Source organism: Lissotriton vulgaris, chromosome 11 (genome assembly GCF_964263255.1).
Source record: "Lissotriton vulgaris chromosome 11, aLisVul1.2, whole genome shotgun sequence".
In the NCBI taxonomy this organism is placed as follows: Eukaryota; Metazoa; Chordata; class Amphibia; order Caudata; family Salamandridae; genus Lissotriton; species Lissotriton vulgaris.
In genome coordinates, this window is record NC_141699.1 from 32,234,383 (window position 1) to 32,252,858 (window position 18,476).

Below are 18,476 nucleotides of genomic sequence, written 5' to 3' on the forward strand. Positions count from 1 at the left end.
GTAACCATTCCAAGATGGCTGATTAAATTTTCCTATGCATAGAAAATAGGTCCCTGGCACCATCTTTGAATGGGTTTTGTTAGAAAAACACTGACAAAAGGATAAAGCAAGGCTTCAAAAAACTTACATGAGTGAGATAGGAAGACAGAAAGTGGAAGATGGTGGAAGAAAGAGGCAAGAGGGAATCCAAGAATAGGCATCCTTGGTGTTTGGGGGCAACTGGGAGTAAGCTCCAAAGAACAAGTTTGGGCCCCTGCACTGATTTCTTTACAAATTTAGCACTGATGTCAGAAAAGAATGTATTGAAATAGTGCAGGTGGGTGTTCTAAGTTGATCCAACCACCTCGGTCGCTTTTGTGAATGGGAGGAAAGGTAGAATATGTCTTGGTTATTATTCCTATGTGCATGAGTCGTTACATGAGGTGTTTGGTCAGTTTTTTTGACACCTTTATCACCAGCTACAATCTCATGGGAGGTGTTGGTTTAAAAGGGAAATAGACACAAACAGCGAAGACAGGTCCACATACAATTCCATTTGTTTCCATGTTACCATGGACTCAGAAATCTAAAGGAGGCTGTAATTCTATTGTTTTCATTTCATCTAAATAAAAATATCTAACTCTTAAGTGTCTAGATTCTGTGTGAAGTGTATAGAGAGACAGACTAGTGCATACAGTGAGAGCCACATTTCCCATTTAGCTAAAGAAAGGCATTCACATATATAAGGCTCACCGGACATGACTGGCATTGTCCCAACCCGCCCTGCCTTCCCTGGTAGGCAGCCACTAGAGAAAGCTCCTAATGGTCACAGTGTTCTTGAGCTGCAGGAGGCATGTTGCACATGATGTAATTGGTCATATCTGTTCCCTCTTTGTTTAGATTCTGTCCCCGCTCTCGGACGCCATCTTGGCAGAGAAGACAGTGACCGTGGTGGATGAGAAGGTGACAATCACTGATCTTGGGGTGCAGCTGGTGACCGGGCTGTCTCTGTCCCTTCAACTCAGCACTGGCAGCAACAAGGCCATCTTCGCTACCACAACAGGACAAGAGCTTCTTCACGCTCCCAAGCAGGTACCAGGGCTCGATGTGCATGGGATGAGGGGCGAATCTGTCCCATAAAACTAGAGGAAGGTTCTTATGGACTTAACCTTGTGAAAACATCTGCAGTGTTTCACCAGACTAGTGTGAGATTCTTGTTTACTTCTCATTGTAAAGACAACTGTAGTGTTTCACCAGACTAGAGTTATCTGTTCACCTTTCTTTACAATGTCATTTGCAATGTTCCATAAAACTAGTGCAGCTTCTTGTGCATTTTCCATTGTGAAGACATCACTAGTGTTTCACTGGAGTGCTCTGCACATGGACTTTCCATTATGACAACAAGACTAGACTGCTCCCTTTGTTGACATTCCTCTATCATTTCATTTGCAGTCTTTCACAAGACTAGTGCAGCTTCTTGTGGCCTTTCCATTGTGAAGACATCACTAGTCTTTCACTAGACTATAGTGGTCACACGTGAACCTTCCACTATGAGAACAATTATAGTCTTCCAAAAGACTTCCTTTGTAATTACTTCTGTAATGCTTCACAAGGACAGAAGCTTTTTGTGAACTTTCCCCTATTGCACAAGATCAGAGTTGCCTCAGATAGCGTTGCGCCGTAACAACAGCTGAACAGCTGAAGTCCAGAGCTGAACGCTACTGTAATGACCCGTATAATGGTCGCCAGGGGACAGTGGTCCCCTGGGGACCTTCAAGGTGACAACCTGTGCCACAGAATGTTGAGACTTCTCATAGATACTTACCGAGGGTTCTGAATGTAACCTGCTCATGAGAAGGTGATTGCCCCACCTTCCAACAGAGCTGTTCCAAATGTGTAAACCGGGCACGTTGTGAGCCATCGGAGATGGATTACGTAAGACATTGAGTCTTTAAGCTCACCTGTTGTTTGTACTCGTTCCTGAGGGCCGGGCATTGCTCCGCCACATCTTCTTGGCCGGGCTTGGCTCCGCCGAGCCCCGAATCCCCGTGGCAGCACCTGAGGGCCGTGCTTTGCTCCGCTTGTTCCTCCGGCCGGGCTTGGCTCCGCCGGGCCCCTCCTACTCCCTGGACTACACCTCCCAGCAGCAGCGGACGTCACATGGAAGCGCCAGGAGGCGCATAAAGGCTCCCTTGGAACCTCGTCCCGCGGGATGTGCGCGGGAGCGCGCCGGGAGAAGCCCGGGACAAGGGCGGGGCCGTCTGGGGCCCGTCCGGGGCCAGAGGAGGCTGGGCCGGGCCACCCCTCTTACTCTTACATCAATGGTTGGCCAGTATTAGAGACAACAAGTAAGGTGCGAGACATTGTTAGACATTGTTATACTAGGCCAACCGTATTGACACACTTGGGTTAGGAGTCTTGTTAACCTGCATTCAGGCGGGTTTTACTGTACTGTTATGGCTAAAGTTAACCCTAAAGTGTGCTCTGGGGTTGGTGGGGTCGGGACTTTAGATGCCTTTCTCAAACTAGCCGAAACTGCTGTGGCCAAGGAAATTGAACTTGTAGAAAGGAGGTGGTCCCTGGACCCATCTTGTCACATTGTTCCTCCCATTCTAATTCCAGAGATGTTAGATTGTCCTGCTTTTTTATCTGTTCCCATACATCTCCCGCAGGTTACCAACGGGTCAGTTCTAGACGGCAGTTTATCCATCAGTTCGGTTCCATCTCCTGTTATTAGTTTACCTCCTTCGCCCCCGGTAACACGCACTAGGCTCTATCGGGCTATGCCGGCGAGTAACGCTAAAACCGTAACGGGCAAGAGAAAAGCTAGCAATGCTCCCAAAGGAAGCAACCTAGGAATACAAATTCCTCATCTGGGCTGGGTGGTCAGCAAGATAATGTTCTACCTAAGGCCACTGAAGGTAGAGTCCCAGGAAGAAATTAACAGACTGCGCAAGAAGTAGGGGCTTACCAGGGGTGTAATATGACTGAGTTCATGAGGCTCATGGACCAACGGCTTAGGTCTTTCATCTCTCCATTAATGGCCAAACTCGAGCTGATAGACGGTAGATTAAATGCCATCGAAAAACACTTCCTAGTCCATAAAAGTCCAATACACGGGAATGATCCACCAGTTGCTCATCCTTTGAGTACAATTTCAACTAGAGTAAACGACTTGGTGGATTCAAGATACAGCCAAAGTTTTAGTACCTACCACAATATCTCCAACTCTAGGAGTTAGGGAGGGAGTAAAACAAGGGCATCGGGGCCCTGTAGGGAGATTAAGTCCACTGGCACAGCCCTCCAAAAAGTTTTCTCACTGCACCTCCCCCCGGAGGCATGCCCATATTCAATAATTCTGGCAAATGTTCCGAAAACCCAGGATGGTCGTGAAGAGCATTGGACTACATTAAAAAATAAAGCTCTTCATTTTCTGACCACCAAAACCGTGCTGAGTGAACACTTGCATAATAACTTTAAGATGGTAAGAAGGGTACCATGGGTGGGTAAGTCCAAGAAAAGTATGGAGGGTGATTGCGTTGTGGTGAGTTTTAGCTCCCCCCCAGATTGGTTGATGACATTTTGAGGCAGGCGGGATCAGCTAGAATTCACCACGACTAATGTAGTTCCGTTGAGGTTTTTTTACCCCCCCCCCATAATATTGGAGCTACTGGTAGGGGACAGACCAGTCCTCAAGCAGTTGCCCATATTGACTTAGTCACATCAAGTAACAGATATGAGGTCCTGAGTTCATTGGACATTAATGACTGACTCGAGGATGATAACACTAGGAGTCAGGGAAGGGTGTGTCTAGTTGATGAAAATAGAGTGTGTTTACCAGTGGAAATTGGGTTGCACGGTCGACCGGCACAGTTAACTATCCCCACTGGGGGCAGGGACCCAGACATAATAGAGACAAGGACCAGAGCTACTGAACAATCCATAGGGGATAGAGGGTCGGATTCAGGGCATGCCGGAACCTCTGTTGGAAAACGGACTATTAGTGGAACTGGGGAAGCAGCGGAAGTAGTAAGAGTTATCTCCTGGAATATAGCGGGTTTGGCATCCAAATGTAACAACTATGAGTGGCGTCAATACATCAGCAGGTACCAGATAATCAGCCTCCAGGAGACATGGGTGGTCAACAATAGCCACTTTCACAAATGTTTTTTTTTCCCGGCACAGAAATCACGATCGGGTAGAGCCATGGGAGGACTGTCTATATACGTAGATTTGAACCTCCAGGGCACGTGGTCCAATACTGACTGGTGCTCGCATGCCCTACAAGCAGTACGGTTTAGGGGCAAAGGATTAAGGTTGATCATGCTTAATGTTTACAATAATGGGGCTAGTGGAGAATATAATACATTTACACGGGAATTGGATGATAGATTGAGCCAAGAAACCACAGTTAGGAAGGGGGCTTATGCCCCTACTATTCTCGTTATGGGAGATTTCAACTGCCACCTATGCCCGGCTTTAGTTCCAATAAACGCGGAATGGTCACCTTGCTCCGTGGAGAGCGGGCCGCATTTTGACCACACGCTTGAAGGTCTGGCCTTTAGTAAACTCCTACATAACCATGATCTAGAGCACACCATTGACATGATGGCTGTGGAGAGGGATGGTAGTCTGCCACCGACATTTAAGGGCAAAGGGTGCTCCTCATTCATCAGTTATATCCTAGCTTCTAGAGTCTTAAAAACGGAATTGCTAGTGTAGGGAAAGAATGGAGCACTTTCAGTGACCATAATCCCCTAGTACTGGAGTTTCTCTACTTGGCTCGGTCCAGGTGGAGACAGCCGGGTACAACCATTGAGAAGGTAATGGACCAGGGTAGACGGTTGAGGTGGTCTAAAATAGATGGGGAAACCTTCTACAAAACCTTGATGGATACTGGGAAATCCGCTTTTGAGGATTGTTTAGATATGTCAGTAGAAGGTTCTCCGTTACTCTTGGCATTTGGGCAGATTGCTAGCTTGATAGATGGGCTGCTAAAAACAAGGGCGCCCATGAGGAAAAACTGTCATCCAAGATGGTTTGACCGCAATTGCTCCCATGCTCTAAGGGAGCTTAAATGTAGCCTCAAAACTAGGCCTAGGGACCCCCAACAGGTAGCAATGTGTAGACAAAAATATAAGAGCGAGACCAAGAGGAGGAAACTAGTCCTACAGGGGGAAGCATGGGCAGACTTAAGAGAGGCAGCAGAAAAAAGGGACATGTCTGAATTCTGGAGAATTATTAATAGACCAAGCTTCCAGGAGGACAATCCCCAGAAATAGGGACAAATATTTTGCTGGAACAGTGGGTCATTCATTTTAAGGGGCTGCACAACCACGAAGCAGGAACGATTGAAGAGAAGGTAGAGACGATGCAGCAGGGTCAGCCTCTAGTTTTTTCGATTAAGGAAATTCCTGCCGGAATTGAGGGTCTGACAAAAAATAAAGCCCCCGGCCCAGATGGGATCCCGCCGGATTTGTTCCTGAGCTGTGTGGAGATGAGGGCCCCTATAATAACTAGATTCATAAATGCAGCTATTAGTTGTGGTTTGCCGCCTTCATGGTCAATGGCCATAATCGTCCCTATTTTTAAAAAGGGCAATAGGGACAACCCCCAGTGCTATCGTCCGATTTCACTGATTGATGTGTCTGCTAAACTTTTCGGTCGGGGCATCCTTAATCATCTGTCTGAGTGGACCGAGGAAAATAACACCATCTCGGACACTCAGTACGGCTTTAGGATAGGGAGGTCTACTAGCGACCAATGCCTGAACCTCTACATGCTGACTGCCAAATTTATTTATTTATTTATTTATTTTATTTATGACATTTATTGAGCGCGACGAATACCCTAAGGCGTCTCGGCGCTAGACCGTTCAGTTTGTTTCCATATTGTGCAGATAATTTCACTGATTAAATAGCCATGTCTTTGCTTGTTTCCTGAACTGGAGGAGAGAGGAACTCGTCTTAATGTGAAGAGGAAGTGCATTCCATAGCTTGGATGCTGCTACAAGAAAACGACGATCTCCCCATGACACCGTCTTCGAACGTGGAACAACCAATTGATGCTGCTCCGATGATCGCAGGTGTCTCCTGGGATTATAGGGTTTTAATTGTTCCTTAAGGGTGTTGGGTCCTTGGTTGTTAAGGGTTTTGTAGACAATGCATACGGACTTAAACTTTATTCGATTTTTTATGGTGAGCCAATGATATTGCCTTATTGTTTCAGCAATAGGGTGAAACTTGGCAGTCCCAGACAGCAGGCGTGCTGCCGCATTCTGTATAGACTGAAGCTTGTTTATGACTCTGACCTGGGCGTCAAGAAAGAGTCCGTTGCAATAGTCCAATGAGGACAGGACTAATGAGCAAACCAGTGTTTTAATTAATGCCTCTGGTAGGAAAGGTCTAATCTTCCTTATCATTTTTAATTTAAAATGAGCCGTTGTTGCAACTTTATTTGCATGGTCCATAAAGCTGAGCCCGTTGTCAAAAATGACTCCCAGGTTCCTGACCTTTGTGATTGGGATGGGGGGTGATCCGTGGTCCGTGGGCCACCAGCAGGATGGCCATTCTGGGAGAAGGGAACCGAAGATGACTACCTCGGTCTTCTCCGAGTTTAGTTTTAAGCAATTTGTGGCCATCCATGCACTTATTGCTTTCATTCCATTTTTAAAATTATGGGCTACCTGCTTTCCATCCCCCTTAATGGCCAGGACCAGTTGCGTGTCATCCGCGTAAGATGTTAGGCCCATCCCGTATGCTCTGATGACATTTGCAAGGTCCGACACGTAGATATTGAAAAGTGTCGGACTAAGGGATGAGCCTTGGGGGACACCACATGGCAACGTGAATTGAGTGGATTGAAATGGTCCAAGGGAGACTGCTTGAGTTCTCTCCTCGAGAAAGGAGGCCAGCAGGTCTTTGGCAGCATGGCCAATGCCTAGCCTTTCGACACGGTCGATCAAGGTGTTATGATCGACCGTGTCGAAAGCTGCTGACAGATCAAGTAGGACCAGGATCGCAGTCCCGCCTTGATCCCTTATGGCTCTAATGTCGTCAGCAGCCTTAATAAGGGCAGTCTCGGTCCCATGAAATCTCCTGAAGCCGTATTGCGAGTCATCCAGCAGACGATGCTTCTCAATATACTCTGTAAGCTGAATATTCATCGCCTTTTCGGTCAATTTGGCCAAAAATGGTAGGCTCGCTATAGGTCTGTAATTTTTAAGTTCGCATTTATCGAGGCCAGGTTTTTTTAATAAGGGCTTTAGTAGAGTTTTCTTTAATAGCTTGGGATAGATTCCTGAGGATAGAATGGTATTGCAAACTTGTGTCAGCGTAGGTATAATTGAATCCCAAACTGGTGATAGCACTGACAAAGGACAAGGGTCCAAAGCAGAGCCAGATTTTATAGTAGAGACTAAGGTCGATATAAAGTCATCTGACAGTTCCTGAAATTTAGAGAAAGCAATAGTCTGCTGTGGACCTGAGAGCGCGCCATTCGTCCTAGATGATTTGACTGTGAAGGCTTGAAAGATATCGTCCACCTTAGTAAAAAAGTATTTAGCCAATTCCTCACAGAGGGCTTGGGAAGGAGGGGGAATAATATCAGGGGCATTTCCTGCCAGTGTCTTGGTAATTTCGTACAGTCGTCTACTAGAGTTTTTTGCTTGCTCAATTTGGTTGGTGTAATATACCTTTTTTGCTTTGATGATCATGTCTTTATAAAGTCCTAAGGCATCTTTGTAAACTTTCTTGCTTGCTGTATCATAGGTTTTTCTCCAGCATCTTTCCAAGTTCCTGTTAATTTGCTTTTGTTGTCTTAGCTCAGTGGAATACCATGGGGCAGTTGGTTTGGACCTATTCTTAGACACAGTTTTGATGGGGGCTGTATTCTCGGTGGCCTGGGCAATCCATGTGTAAAATTGTTGTGTAGCTACATTCGGGTCGGTAGAAATTACTAGACTGGTTTTATCCAGTTGTGTTTTCAATTTAGTATGGTTAATATTCTTCCAGTCTTTAAACGGCGCATGGGATATTGTGGCAGAGTTCTTGTTACGTAAGGAATTGGTGGTAATTTTACCAAAAATGGCGTAATGATCTGTCCACGGCATTGGGCAGATGTCCGTTATTTGAAGGCCATCCAGGTTGGAAAATATAGCGTCTAACGTATGACCCGCTACATGCGTTGCCTGCGCAACTAATTGTTTCAACCCCAAAGTTGCCATGTCTGAAATGAGAACGGCTGAATCAGTTTGATCAGCCTGGTCTAGATGAAAATTAAAATCTCCTAAGACTGTTAGCGTTTGTTCTGTAGCTAACGTTTCCATCATGGTCGTGAGATTGGCCAGGAAGCCAGTTTTAGCCCCAGGGGGGCGATAGATCAGTAATCCCTTAAAACTAGATAGAGAACAGAGCTTTATTCTGAACTGGAGGACCTCGCAATGGGTGGAAGAAATAGGGGTGATAGTAACAGTGAGGCTGTCTCTGGCTATAATCGCTAGACCGCCTCCTTTTTTTTTCCTGGCTCTATCCTGCCGATAGGCTTTATAACCGCTGGGTACAGCGGTAACTAGATCTGGCTCTGATGACTCATTTGTCCAGGTTTCGGTGACAAAGAGTATGTCAAGTTTGTTGTCCGTGATTAGATCGGCTATTTCTTGGCTGTGCTTGCATAGTGAGCGGCCATTGATTAGTGCTATTAGGAATGATTCCTCTTTAGTAATAGTCAGAGGTTTAGCGTACTCAGTGGCCGTATGTAGAGGGATGGAATAATTGCAATGTGGACAAGCCACACCAAGGTCATGTCCCCGGTTAGCGAGATCACTTCGCAAGCAGAGCGCGTTAGCTGATGGTCTAAGTTCTAGTAGCTTTGTGTACATGTGGGCTGGGTCTATGGCCCACGTCAATCGGCCAGGGGGTATGGCCCTCGGCCCGGTCCCGGCGCGGACGGGCGCAGACGGGCTCGCCTTTGGCGCGCCTTTGGCGCGCCATCGGCGCGCCCGCTGCGCCCGCCCGCTGCGCGGACGGGGAAAGCGGTTACTTTTATACATCAAGTGGGAGGAGGGCGTTGGGGTTTGAGCGACTAGACCGCCACCCTACCTCGCTCAAGATGGCTGCTGAGGTGGGTGATGTAAGGTGTCAGCGTTTTAACACAGCGCTGAGGTCTCTGTGTTCCTGGAGCCTGTCTAGCACCTCGAGGCGACTTTACTCTCGCTCCGAGGTGAGCGCAATAATTAAAACGAACAGTTTAAAATATTTACACTTTTTTAAAAGCACGCTGTAGTAATCACAGTGTGAGTGTCTAATATGCTCCTGAAACCGAAATATAGCAGTACCAACCCGCTATTGCTATTCACAGCGAGATTAAGGGCACAAGAGAGGCAGAGAACCCTCGGCATCCGCCTCAAGGGTGAAAATGAAACAAATGAAATACACCAAATACACCAAGGCCAGCAATGAAGTCATCTATATGGGGTTCATGGATTTGGCAGCCGCTTTCGACCATGTGAATAGGGATAAGCTCTGGGCTATGATGACTCTTATGGGGATTGACGTTGGCCTGATTAACATTTTAAGGGAGCTTCACAGCGACACCTCAGCTAAAGTACGGTACAATATGGAGGGTGGGTTGACAGAATCATTCCCATGTAGGAGCGGGCTACGGCAAGGCTGTATTGACACCCCTTTTTTATTCTCACTTTATATAAATAATTTAGAGCAGTTTTTGTTAAATTTAAAGACAGATTGTCCAAGAGTAGTGTCTCGTCACATCCCTGTTTTACTTTACGCGGATGACGCGGTCCTGCTCGCGCGTACACCCAAGAGTCTACAGACTTTAATTGACCGATTTGTTAAATTTATGGATTCTTTAGAACTGTCCGTCAACCTGGGCAAGTCATACGTGCTGTTGGCAGGCAATAAACCTTGCACCAAATCCACTTTCACGATAGGAAGCCACAAAATAGAATGGGTTAAAACATTCTCCTACTTAGGCTTACTATTCGATGGGTCTTTAAAATGTAATTCCTTGGTGGAGGAGTGTTGCTGTAAAATGATTGCCACTAATGGTGCTATTGCAAGCTATGGGCGGAGGGTAGGTAGATGGTGCCCCGAACAGGTGATGAACCTTTATGGCTCTATGTGCTGCTCCAAAGTCATTTATGGGGCAGAGGTATGGGGCTTTGCTAACATTACGCAAATTCAGCGGGAAGAAAATAAATATCTACGATCTATTTTGAAAGTCCCACAAAGTACCCCTGCTGTTATAGCACACAAGGAATTAGGGAGGCCATACCTTGAAGATTTGGTGAAGCTCAGACCCATCCTGGCCTGGCTGAAAATGTGGACAAATCCAGAGGCTTCCCTAAGTAGGGAAATTCTAAGTGATTGCCTAGGAAGAGATAAATGTATGAGCATCCCATGGCTCAACTATGTAAAGGACACCCTAGAAACCCTGGGCTATAAGAATCTCTTTGTTGACCCGGTAGTAATTGTACCTCAGGATAAAGTGATCGTAAAGAGAGCCTTTTTAGCCCAGAAAATAAAACATAGATCTGAGGTTGAAGGGTCCAAAAAAACTGTGAGTGCCCATAGTCTTGTCAAAAGTACCGAGGGAATGGAGCCATACTTATACCTTTTGTACAATGCCCAGGACAGGTTTTTAATGTGTCGTTTTAGGCTCAATTTATTACCTTATTTATTAGCGTCCCCGTCAGGGTTTTTAACTACAATTGAGCAGAAGGGAACCTGTGGTTGCGACAATAGGTCCCCGCAGGACTCCCTTCATTTTGTATTATTGTGTTCTTTTTACTCAATGCCCAGGCGCAGATCCTTGGTAGATATTTTAAAGCAAGCTAAATTGAAACATGCTAGAGCTGCTGTAATGTATTTACAACAAGGGAGTGACCCTTTTACATTATGCTGTATTATGAATCTCATCAAAGTGGCGGTCCGACTGAGGGTAACTAGAGGGGGGATTGATTGATAATACCTCCAATGTATCTATATTGTCTTTTCTCTCTTTTAAAAAATTAGATTGTATTGCAAGCGGGGTTCTGACAATGATTTAATTGGATTTTAATTAATTGTATATATATGTGCTTTTATGGTGATTTTTAATCATCGAATAAAGAACTCTTGACTTGACTTGAGTCTTGACCCCATATGCCTTACAAGAGTGCTGAAGCGCACCCTATAAAGGTATAAAACACAAAGCTTATTTGGCAGCAAATAAAGCAGCGCATCGACAGAGATGTGAAGTGACTGTAGTCCAGATCAGAGACTTCAAATCTTGTAGATTTCACTGCGTCACTTTTCCGAGGCTTTCCTGTGTGGGAACGATTACCCGCAAAAGTTTCGCAAGGAGCTTGTAAATCTGACCCCACATGTCTCGAAGACAGAGCATGCGCAGCCTAGGCGAGACCTAAAGATGACTCGTTTGGATTTCTCATGACTAAAATGCCCCCTCTTCAGAGGAAGTCAATATGTAAAGTAAATTCCATTGATTTTTTTGAAAATCTCCTTCTTTCCTGGTTCCACGTGTTGCATGTCTGAGTATGTCCGGCAACGCTAATAAGGGCGAGTATAAATATGTTACATATTACAGCTGAGGGAATTTTATGATCATTAACATTTTAATTATTAGATTGATTAATACTTGTCTTGAAATAGCAGTATTAATAATAAGAAATCATGATAGACGCAATGGTATATGTCTTTTTGCTAGCTTTGCAGCAAGACTGCATTAAATATATACATTTTTGTCAAGCATGGAGAGCGCATTTCCTGAACACTTGTTATGCTGCCTGGAATAGCGCCTTCCATCACATCCTCGCCCCTCGAGACGCCCCCATGAGCCGAGCATTTTAAAGCAGCTCGGACAGGAGCAGCGGATTACAGGCTGACACTGGGGTGGTGGGCGGGAGGATAATCCCAGCAGCGGTTACGAGTCACCGACGGGCGCTTTGCATTAATGTCCTTCATTCAGCGCCCAACAGCAGTAAATGGTTCTGGTGAAATGCAATTTATTTGACACCGAGTTTATTATTGCACACGAGGAGTGGCGCCCCGGGGGCACATCTCCTTTTTAGCACTTACAGGGGGAAAAAATCACTTTTTATTACTGTTGATTTTGAAACTAGTGTTTTTATGCCTCAAAAACCGAATTTATGACCATGCAGCGATAATGTATTGTATTCTTTTTTTGCAGTATAGAAGCTAAATTTGTGGAATATTTCCTTTGCCATCTGACTGTATTTTCTTTATTTTCCTTCCGCTGCAGGCCGCCACCATCAGCTGCTGGGTCCAGTTTAGTGATGGACTGGTGACGCCACTGGATATCTACAGCGTCAAAGACTTCGCCTTGAGTGCCACGTCACTGGATGAGAAGGTCGTGTCTGTGCAGCAGGACCCCAAAGCAAGATGGCCGACAGTGGCGGCGGAGGGCGAAGGGCAGGGCGCCCTGGTGAAAGTCGAGCTCCTGATCAGCGAACTTTGCCAAAAGTCGAAGAGGAAGAGCGTCTTGGCCATCGGCACAGGAAACATAAAAGTCAAATACGGGCAGAGCGATAGGAGCCCAAATACAAGCAACGGCAAACGCCATGGGGATGGTGCGTACTCAGATAACCGCGACAGGAGGCCGAAGGGTTCGGCCAACGGAGCCAGGCAAGATGGCCAACATTATCACAGCTCCTCCATCGACCGCGAAGAGGGCGCAATAAAGAGAGCGACCACCGACCAATCCCTTCTGAGAAAGAAAGGGGATAGAGAAAATTCTTTAGATGATGCCAGCCACCTTCCCAGCATGCCAAGCGACTTCACCAGCTTTCCAGCACCAGTCGACCTTCCGCGAGGTCACGGGGATGATGAAGAGAATGACCTGGTGCAGAGTAAGAGGGGTTTGAGTGACCTTGAGATAGGGATGTATGCACTTCTTGGGGTCTTCTGCCTGGCCATACTCGTATTCCTTATCAACTGCGTCACCTTTGCTTTGAAGTACCGCCACAAGCGCGTGCCAGTGGACGAGCAGGAGGGCGTGACCCACTCCCACGACTGGGTCGGGCTAAGTAACAGGACAGAACTTCTGGAGAACTCTATGACTTTCTCAGCTACTGAGGAGTGCATCACGGCCATGGACCGAGGGGTGGACGTGGAGGAAAGCAAATATCTCCTCAGTACGAACCCTGCGACAACATTAAACGGCCAATTGTACAGGCCGCCGGACTTGCAGTTCAGCGAAGGCAAGGAGCCCAGGAGCGAGCCTTCATCCTCCCCAACGTCCAAGCGCAAGCGAGTCAAATTTACCACCTTCACCACCATATCCTCAGATGACAAAGGTCCCGGTGTTAACGCCACCTTCAAGAACGAGGATGACATCAAGTGGGTCTGCCAGGACATGGACCTGGGGGAGTGCAAAGAACTAAGAACCTACATGGAAAGGCTACACGAAAGCGCATAACAGGACATCCCTGGGGCTCTGCTCACTCACCATCTTGCCTTTAATTTCAGAGGGTAGGACAAAGCGCGCCTCATGGGACAGGCGGGTCTCCAGGGCTGTCCTGAGCTAGTGGTGCCCCGGAAAGGGCTGGCACAAACCTGGGAGGGAGCACATGTTCACTAGGCTTCCAGATCAACAAGTGACTCTAGAAGCTCTGAGATGCTTGCCTTATAGAGTTTTCAGATGCACAATTTTAGTCGCTGTTGTTGGGTCCAGAAAATGGAAGTGAGGAAGCGCAAACAGGAGAGAAACCAATGGTGCTTCAGATTTCGCAAAGCGTGTCTGGGTTTCGTAGCCGCCATTGTGTCTAAAGACCATGATGAGATCAAAGCTCCTATCAACAGATAGTGAGGAGCTATGTCTGTGAGAAAAGACTCGGAGCATCCACCGAGAACCTCTTAGCAAGTCAACAAACACAACACGGACAGTGGGGCAGTACCCACACACACGCGGACCCCCAAAGAATCGACGCAACGCCACTTGGTCACCACAACCAACAGTTGGCCTCTAGATATAGGAAAGATGTAAAAATGGCCTGAAATTGTGTTTATTTCTGAGTAGCTCCGGTTCTCGCCCAGATGCTCAATTTGTGTTGTTTTTCATTTGTAAGATTCTGAAAGATATTAATGTGTGTAAAGGTTTTTTTTATGATGTCAACATGTGACTGGGACAATTAAGGCGTTGACAGAGAACCACATTCATTTTTTGTAATTACTATTCTGCTTTGCACACTTCAGACAATTGGTGATGCCAGTGATGGGGAAGCTCTCGAGCCATTATACCTGCATCCTGTCTTCCAGGTGTGTGCTCTGGCTTGGGGCCCTTCAGGAGGCTTCTGGTGAGGGTCTCACACTCATGCTATAAATACAGCATCTTCTCCACCTAAGACATCTTATATCTTCCCCCGCCTTTCGACTCACTGCCACACGCTCTTGAGCCTCCGACCTCCTACAAATGAACTTTGAAATTTTGTATTTTTGAGTTAGAATAGCCAACTGTTCGAATCCAGCGGGAGAAACCTATTGTTCAAAAATATATGTGGGTATGAAATCGGCATTTGGTTTGGAAGCCAGAAGTTTACATATCTTTCCATTTTTCATGCAGTTTCTTAAGTTCTTTAATGGGTTTACGCAAGCTCATGGCCCTCTTATCGAACTGTAACACCAACCCCTCAGGCTCACTCGGTCAGTAACGACGTCCAGCTGTGTACCTTAACCACCATCCGACTCCTAACACTAAACCTCGCCGTCACCCTCCCCTTCCCCTTCATTTTGAATATAACCCTGGCTCTACACCTTCATCAGAACCTTACCCTATCGGTATCTCTTTCCCTAATTCTAGCTCCAAACTTGTCAATTTCTAATCCTGTCATCAACCAAAATTTAACCCTAATCCAACAGCGAAACCTGGCAATTTCCTTTATCCTACTCACAGCCCAAAATCCATCTCTTTCTAATCGTGTTCATACTCCTAGCTCTAAAACTAGCCCTATCCAAAATCCTACCTCTATCCCTAAACCTATCTTTAGCCCTTATCCTAATCTATCCCTAGCCCTAAAAATGTTCTTATCTCTACCCCCTAACGCTATTCCTATACCTAGTCCTTCCTCTAGTCCTAAACCTATCCCTTTCCATAATCCTACCCCTATTATAAACCTATCCTTAGCCCTGATCCCAGCCCGAACACACCTTACTCAAACCCTTACTCTGCCGATAAAGTTAACCTAATTCTTTACTCCTATGATAACCCTTTGCATGACGTATACCTTATCCCTAACTCACACTCTAACCAAAACCCTTGTATTCCCCCTTACTGAAGCTAATCAAACCTAAACATAATAAGATGAAGATACCCCAATGTGGGTAATACTCCCAAATTGAACCAGCAACATTTAACCTCAGCTGTCTGGTGGCTTCCCACCACCATGAGTACAGTGTAAGGAATCGCCTGAGGTTTAAGAACTGAACACTACACTATCGATTACATTTAAGTATCTGAAGTGTTCGAGTCTTCTCCATTTTTGTCATAATCTCATGATTGATTTCTTCACTGAAACCTCAATTCAACAACGTTTTGAACGATTTTAAACAGAACTTCAGAAAATAATTCTATCCTTGGCATGTCTGCTTTCTAAGGCAGGTTGTCGAGACAAAGCCTTTTCTGCATCTTTTTATTGATCATAATTTAATTGTTGGTTTCCATATTGAAAACTCAATTCAAAGAAGCGTTGAGTTATTCTAAATATAACTCAAATGACCGTCCTTGACATGCCCCCTTCATAAAACAATTTCTCTAGAAAAGGTCAACTTATGTTTCGGTGCTATGTTGCAGCTATTTGGGGCTGTTCCAGGATATATTTCAATTCTAATATACATCACATATGGCTATACCATTACATTGACATTACCACTGACAGCACTGTTGCATTAAGATGAACAACCAAATTCGGCATAACAATGATTACGAAAGAATCACAAAATATGAGAAAAGGGGAGACCACAAACTACATATGGGCCTCATTTATGAGGTCTTGCGGTGAGGTAGCGCGCAGGCCTTCCTGTGGCGCTGCCCTACGGCAAAGGAAAAAGGCAGGAAGGCACAGTGTCTATCAGATACTGCGCATTCCTGTCCTTTTCCCCTGCGCCGGTGCACAGTGGGTTGCTGTGCGCCAACGCAGGCACCTTTGCACAATGGTGCAAAGGTGCCTGTGTTGCAGGGATGATTATTTTTGTGCAGGAAGGCAAACCTTCCTCTACAAAAACAATCACAAGAGGCTTTTTACTCTTTTTATTTGTGCTTCAGAATGCAGCACACATAGAAAAAGGAAAAACAAGGAGAAATAAAAATATTTCTGCTCGTTGTGCCTCCCGTGAGGCGTAAGTTTTTGGCACTGCCTCAGAGTTACTATGTCTTGTAAATATGGGGCTGTGTCAAAAAGCCATGGATGTTACTGGGAACGCCCCCAGCAACATCCATTGCACGACCCTTCAATGCAGAAAACAGTGTTAAAGGGAACGATATTTACGAGGCAGCATTATGCCCAAAAAAGTGCGATACATACAGTGCATAGAAATGAATGTCCTGAAGAAGCAGCAATAAATGTTTTGCGGTCAGGAAACACGGTTTGGTATTTTGTGGGAAAAGTCTCTTATGAAGTGAACATGTCAACTGTAGTAATTGCTTTATGGAATATATTTTAAATCACTCATCAGACTTTTGAATTAAGGCTTCAGTGCATAAACAAGGAATATTATCAAAAATCCCTTTCACAAGTGGCATATTCATGCAAAAATTAGTTACCTTAATGTGTGGGTTTTCTTAGACCATACACATATTTTCATTTTAGGCATTTTTTCAACGTTGGGGTCCCAGTAGCTCCCCCAATAAAAAAGGTTTTCAAAATAAATGAGAAAAGGAAACAAGCATTGGCAAAGCCAAAAGTTTGGCAGCCAGTGACAGAACTGTTGCCTTTGCCAATGCGTTATTCAAAAGAGGGTCACTCTTAGACAGACGTCATCAGTAATACTGACCTAATATGTTTTAAACAATACATGCACTGCATCTGGTTTCATTTTCCCCAAGTTACCACTGGGACAGAAGTATTACTGTGGCAGTCCCCTAGAGCCGAGCTGTCTGCTCTGTTTTTTCATGTTAAAAGCAGCTCAAACAGGGCCCACGAGCTGTTATATTTTTCCAGGAGTTCTGTGATGATGAACTAAGCTTTCAACTTTGATGGGATTTATATATTTGGCCATTTCCAATAGTCAGAGCCCAAACACACGTCCCTTCCCCCTCTTCCCAGGTGATGAACAATCAATAAAAATATGTTGGAAAAGGCATATGACATTAGTATTCTTCGAATCCATTTTCCAACATCTTTAAACTTTTTATGGCATTTGGTGGGAATAAATAACCACGAGGACGGAGTTCTTTATGGCACAGTGTTACCGGTACAGCTCCTGGTGAATTCCGGTAATGATTTAATGATACAGGCAGACAGACAGACATATTGTCCCTTTGGCACCAATGCTAGCAGTTCAGACTGGAGGTTGGTTTTATTAATGGTAAGCTCCTGGACATTTTTATGCTGATTTATTTAAGGCAACCAATAAACACCCTTTAGCCCCTGTCAGCGCCCAATACGTGCCCACCTCCTCCTGCTGACTCCGCCCACCTGACGCACTCTGCGCACGCGCAGCGGCACCACCACTGTAGGTCTTGAACACAGCCAGCCTCCAACTATTGGAAAACTCTTCTGGCCAATTCATTAAGCTTCTAGTCCCTGGAATCCAGGAGTAAATTGCCCTGAAGTCAGGAGTAAGACAGAGGATCAATGACACATCTGTGTAAAGTTGCAGCAGTATTGCAGTAGGAGGTGTTTGTTTCCCCACACATTTCTCCAAGAAGTGCAATGCTTTCCAAAGCCAAAGGAGTATGCATCCCCCCTCACCCCCAAATGAGTTGTGGCCCACAGCGTTCAAGGGGGGCATATTACCACTGTTACCACTGTTACTGAGACCTGGGAAATATGTGCATGATACATACATGTTGAAAAAGCAGCTGTCAATCAAAAACACTGGATTTTGGCAACATGGGTAGAATGGAAGACTACACCAAGTGTAAAATCTGAAATGTAAATAAATGGGGGACGATTGACTTTCTTTAATTGTAAGTCATGTTTTCTGTTATGTTATGCTAAGGCATTCATTTTGTTGTGCCACATTATGGTATCTTATGTTACATTATGTTTCTCAGAAATGTGTTATTAGATCACGAGCAGGTGACACTACCAACTTCATAAAACACACTCTTGTTATGTCACACACACTTCACTGAGCGCAGCTGACGATTCCCAAGAGAACTGGTTGATAGGTTCAAAAAGTGTCAAACACCATTAAAGTCAGGAGCACAAAATGATTGAATTTGAAGGCAATTAAAAAAAAAGTGTTCGCTAAGCAAAATGACACATGAATGACTAAAAACAGACTAAGGATAGATGCCAA

General features: G+C 45.3%; 1 protein-coding gene across 1 annotated transcript in view; it reads left to right on the forward strand.

The window, feature by feature from the left end:
• The window catches only part of TMEM132D (transmembrane protein 132D), a 1,618,295-nt gene extending 1,600,161 nt beyond the window's left edge, over positions 1–18,134 (forward strand). Inside the window, exons 8-9 of the mRNA XM_086942675.1 lie at positions 880–1,071; positions 12,259–18,134. Coding sequence (XP_086798801.1) covers positions 880–1,071; positions 12,259–13,434 — 1,368 coding nt within the window. The 3' untranslated portion in view covers positions 13,435–18,134. The remainder of the gene's footprint in view (positions 1–879; positions 1,072–12,258) is intronic.
• Positions 18,135–18,476: the final 342 nt, after the last annotated feature.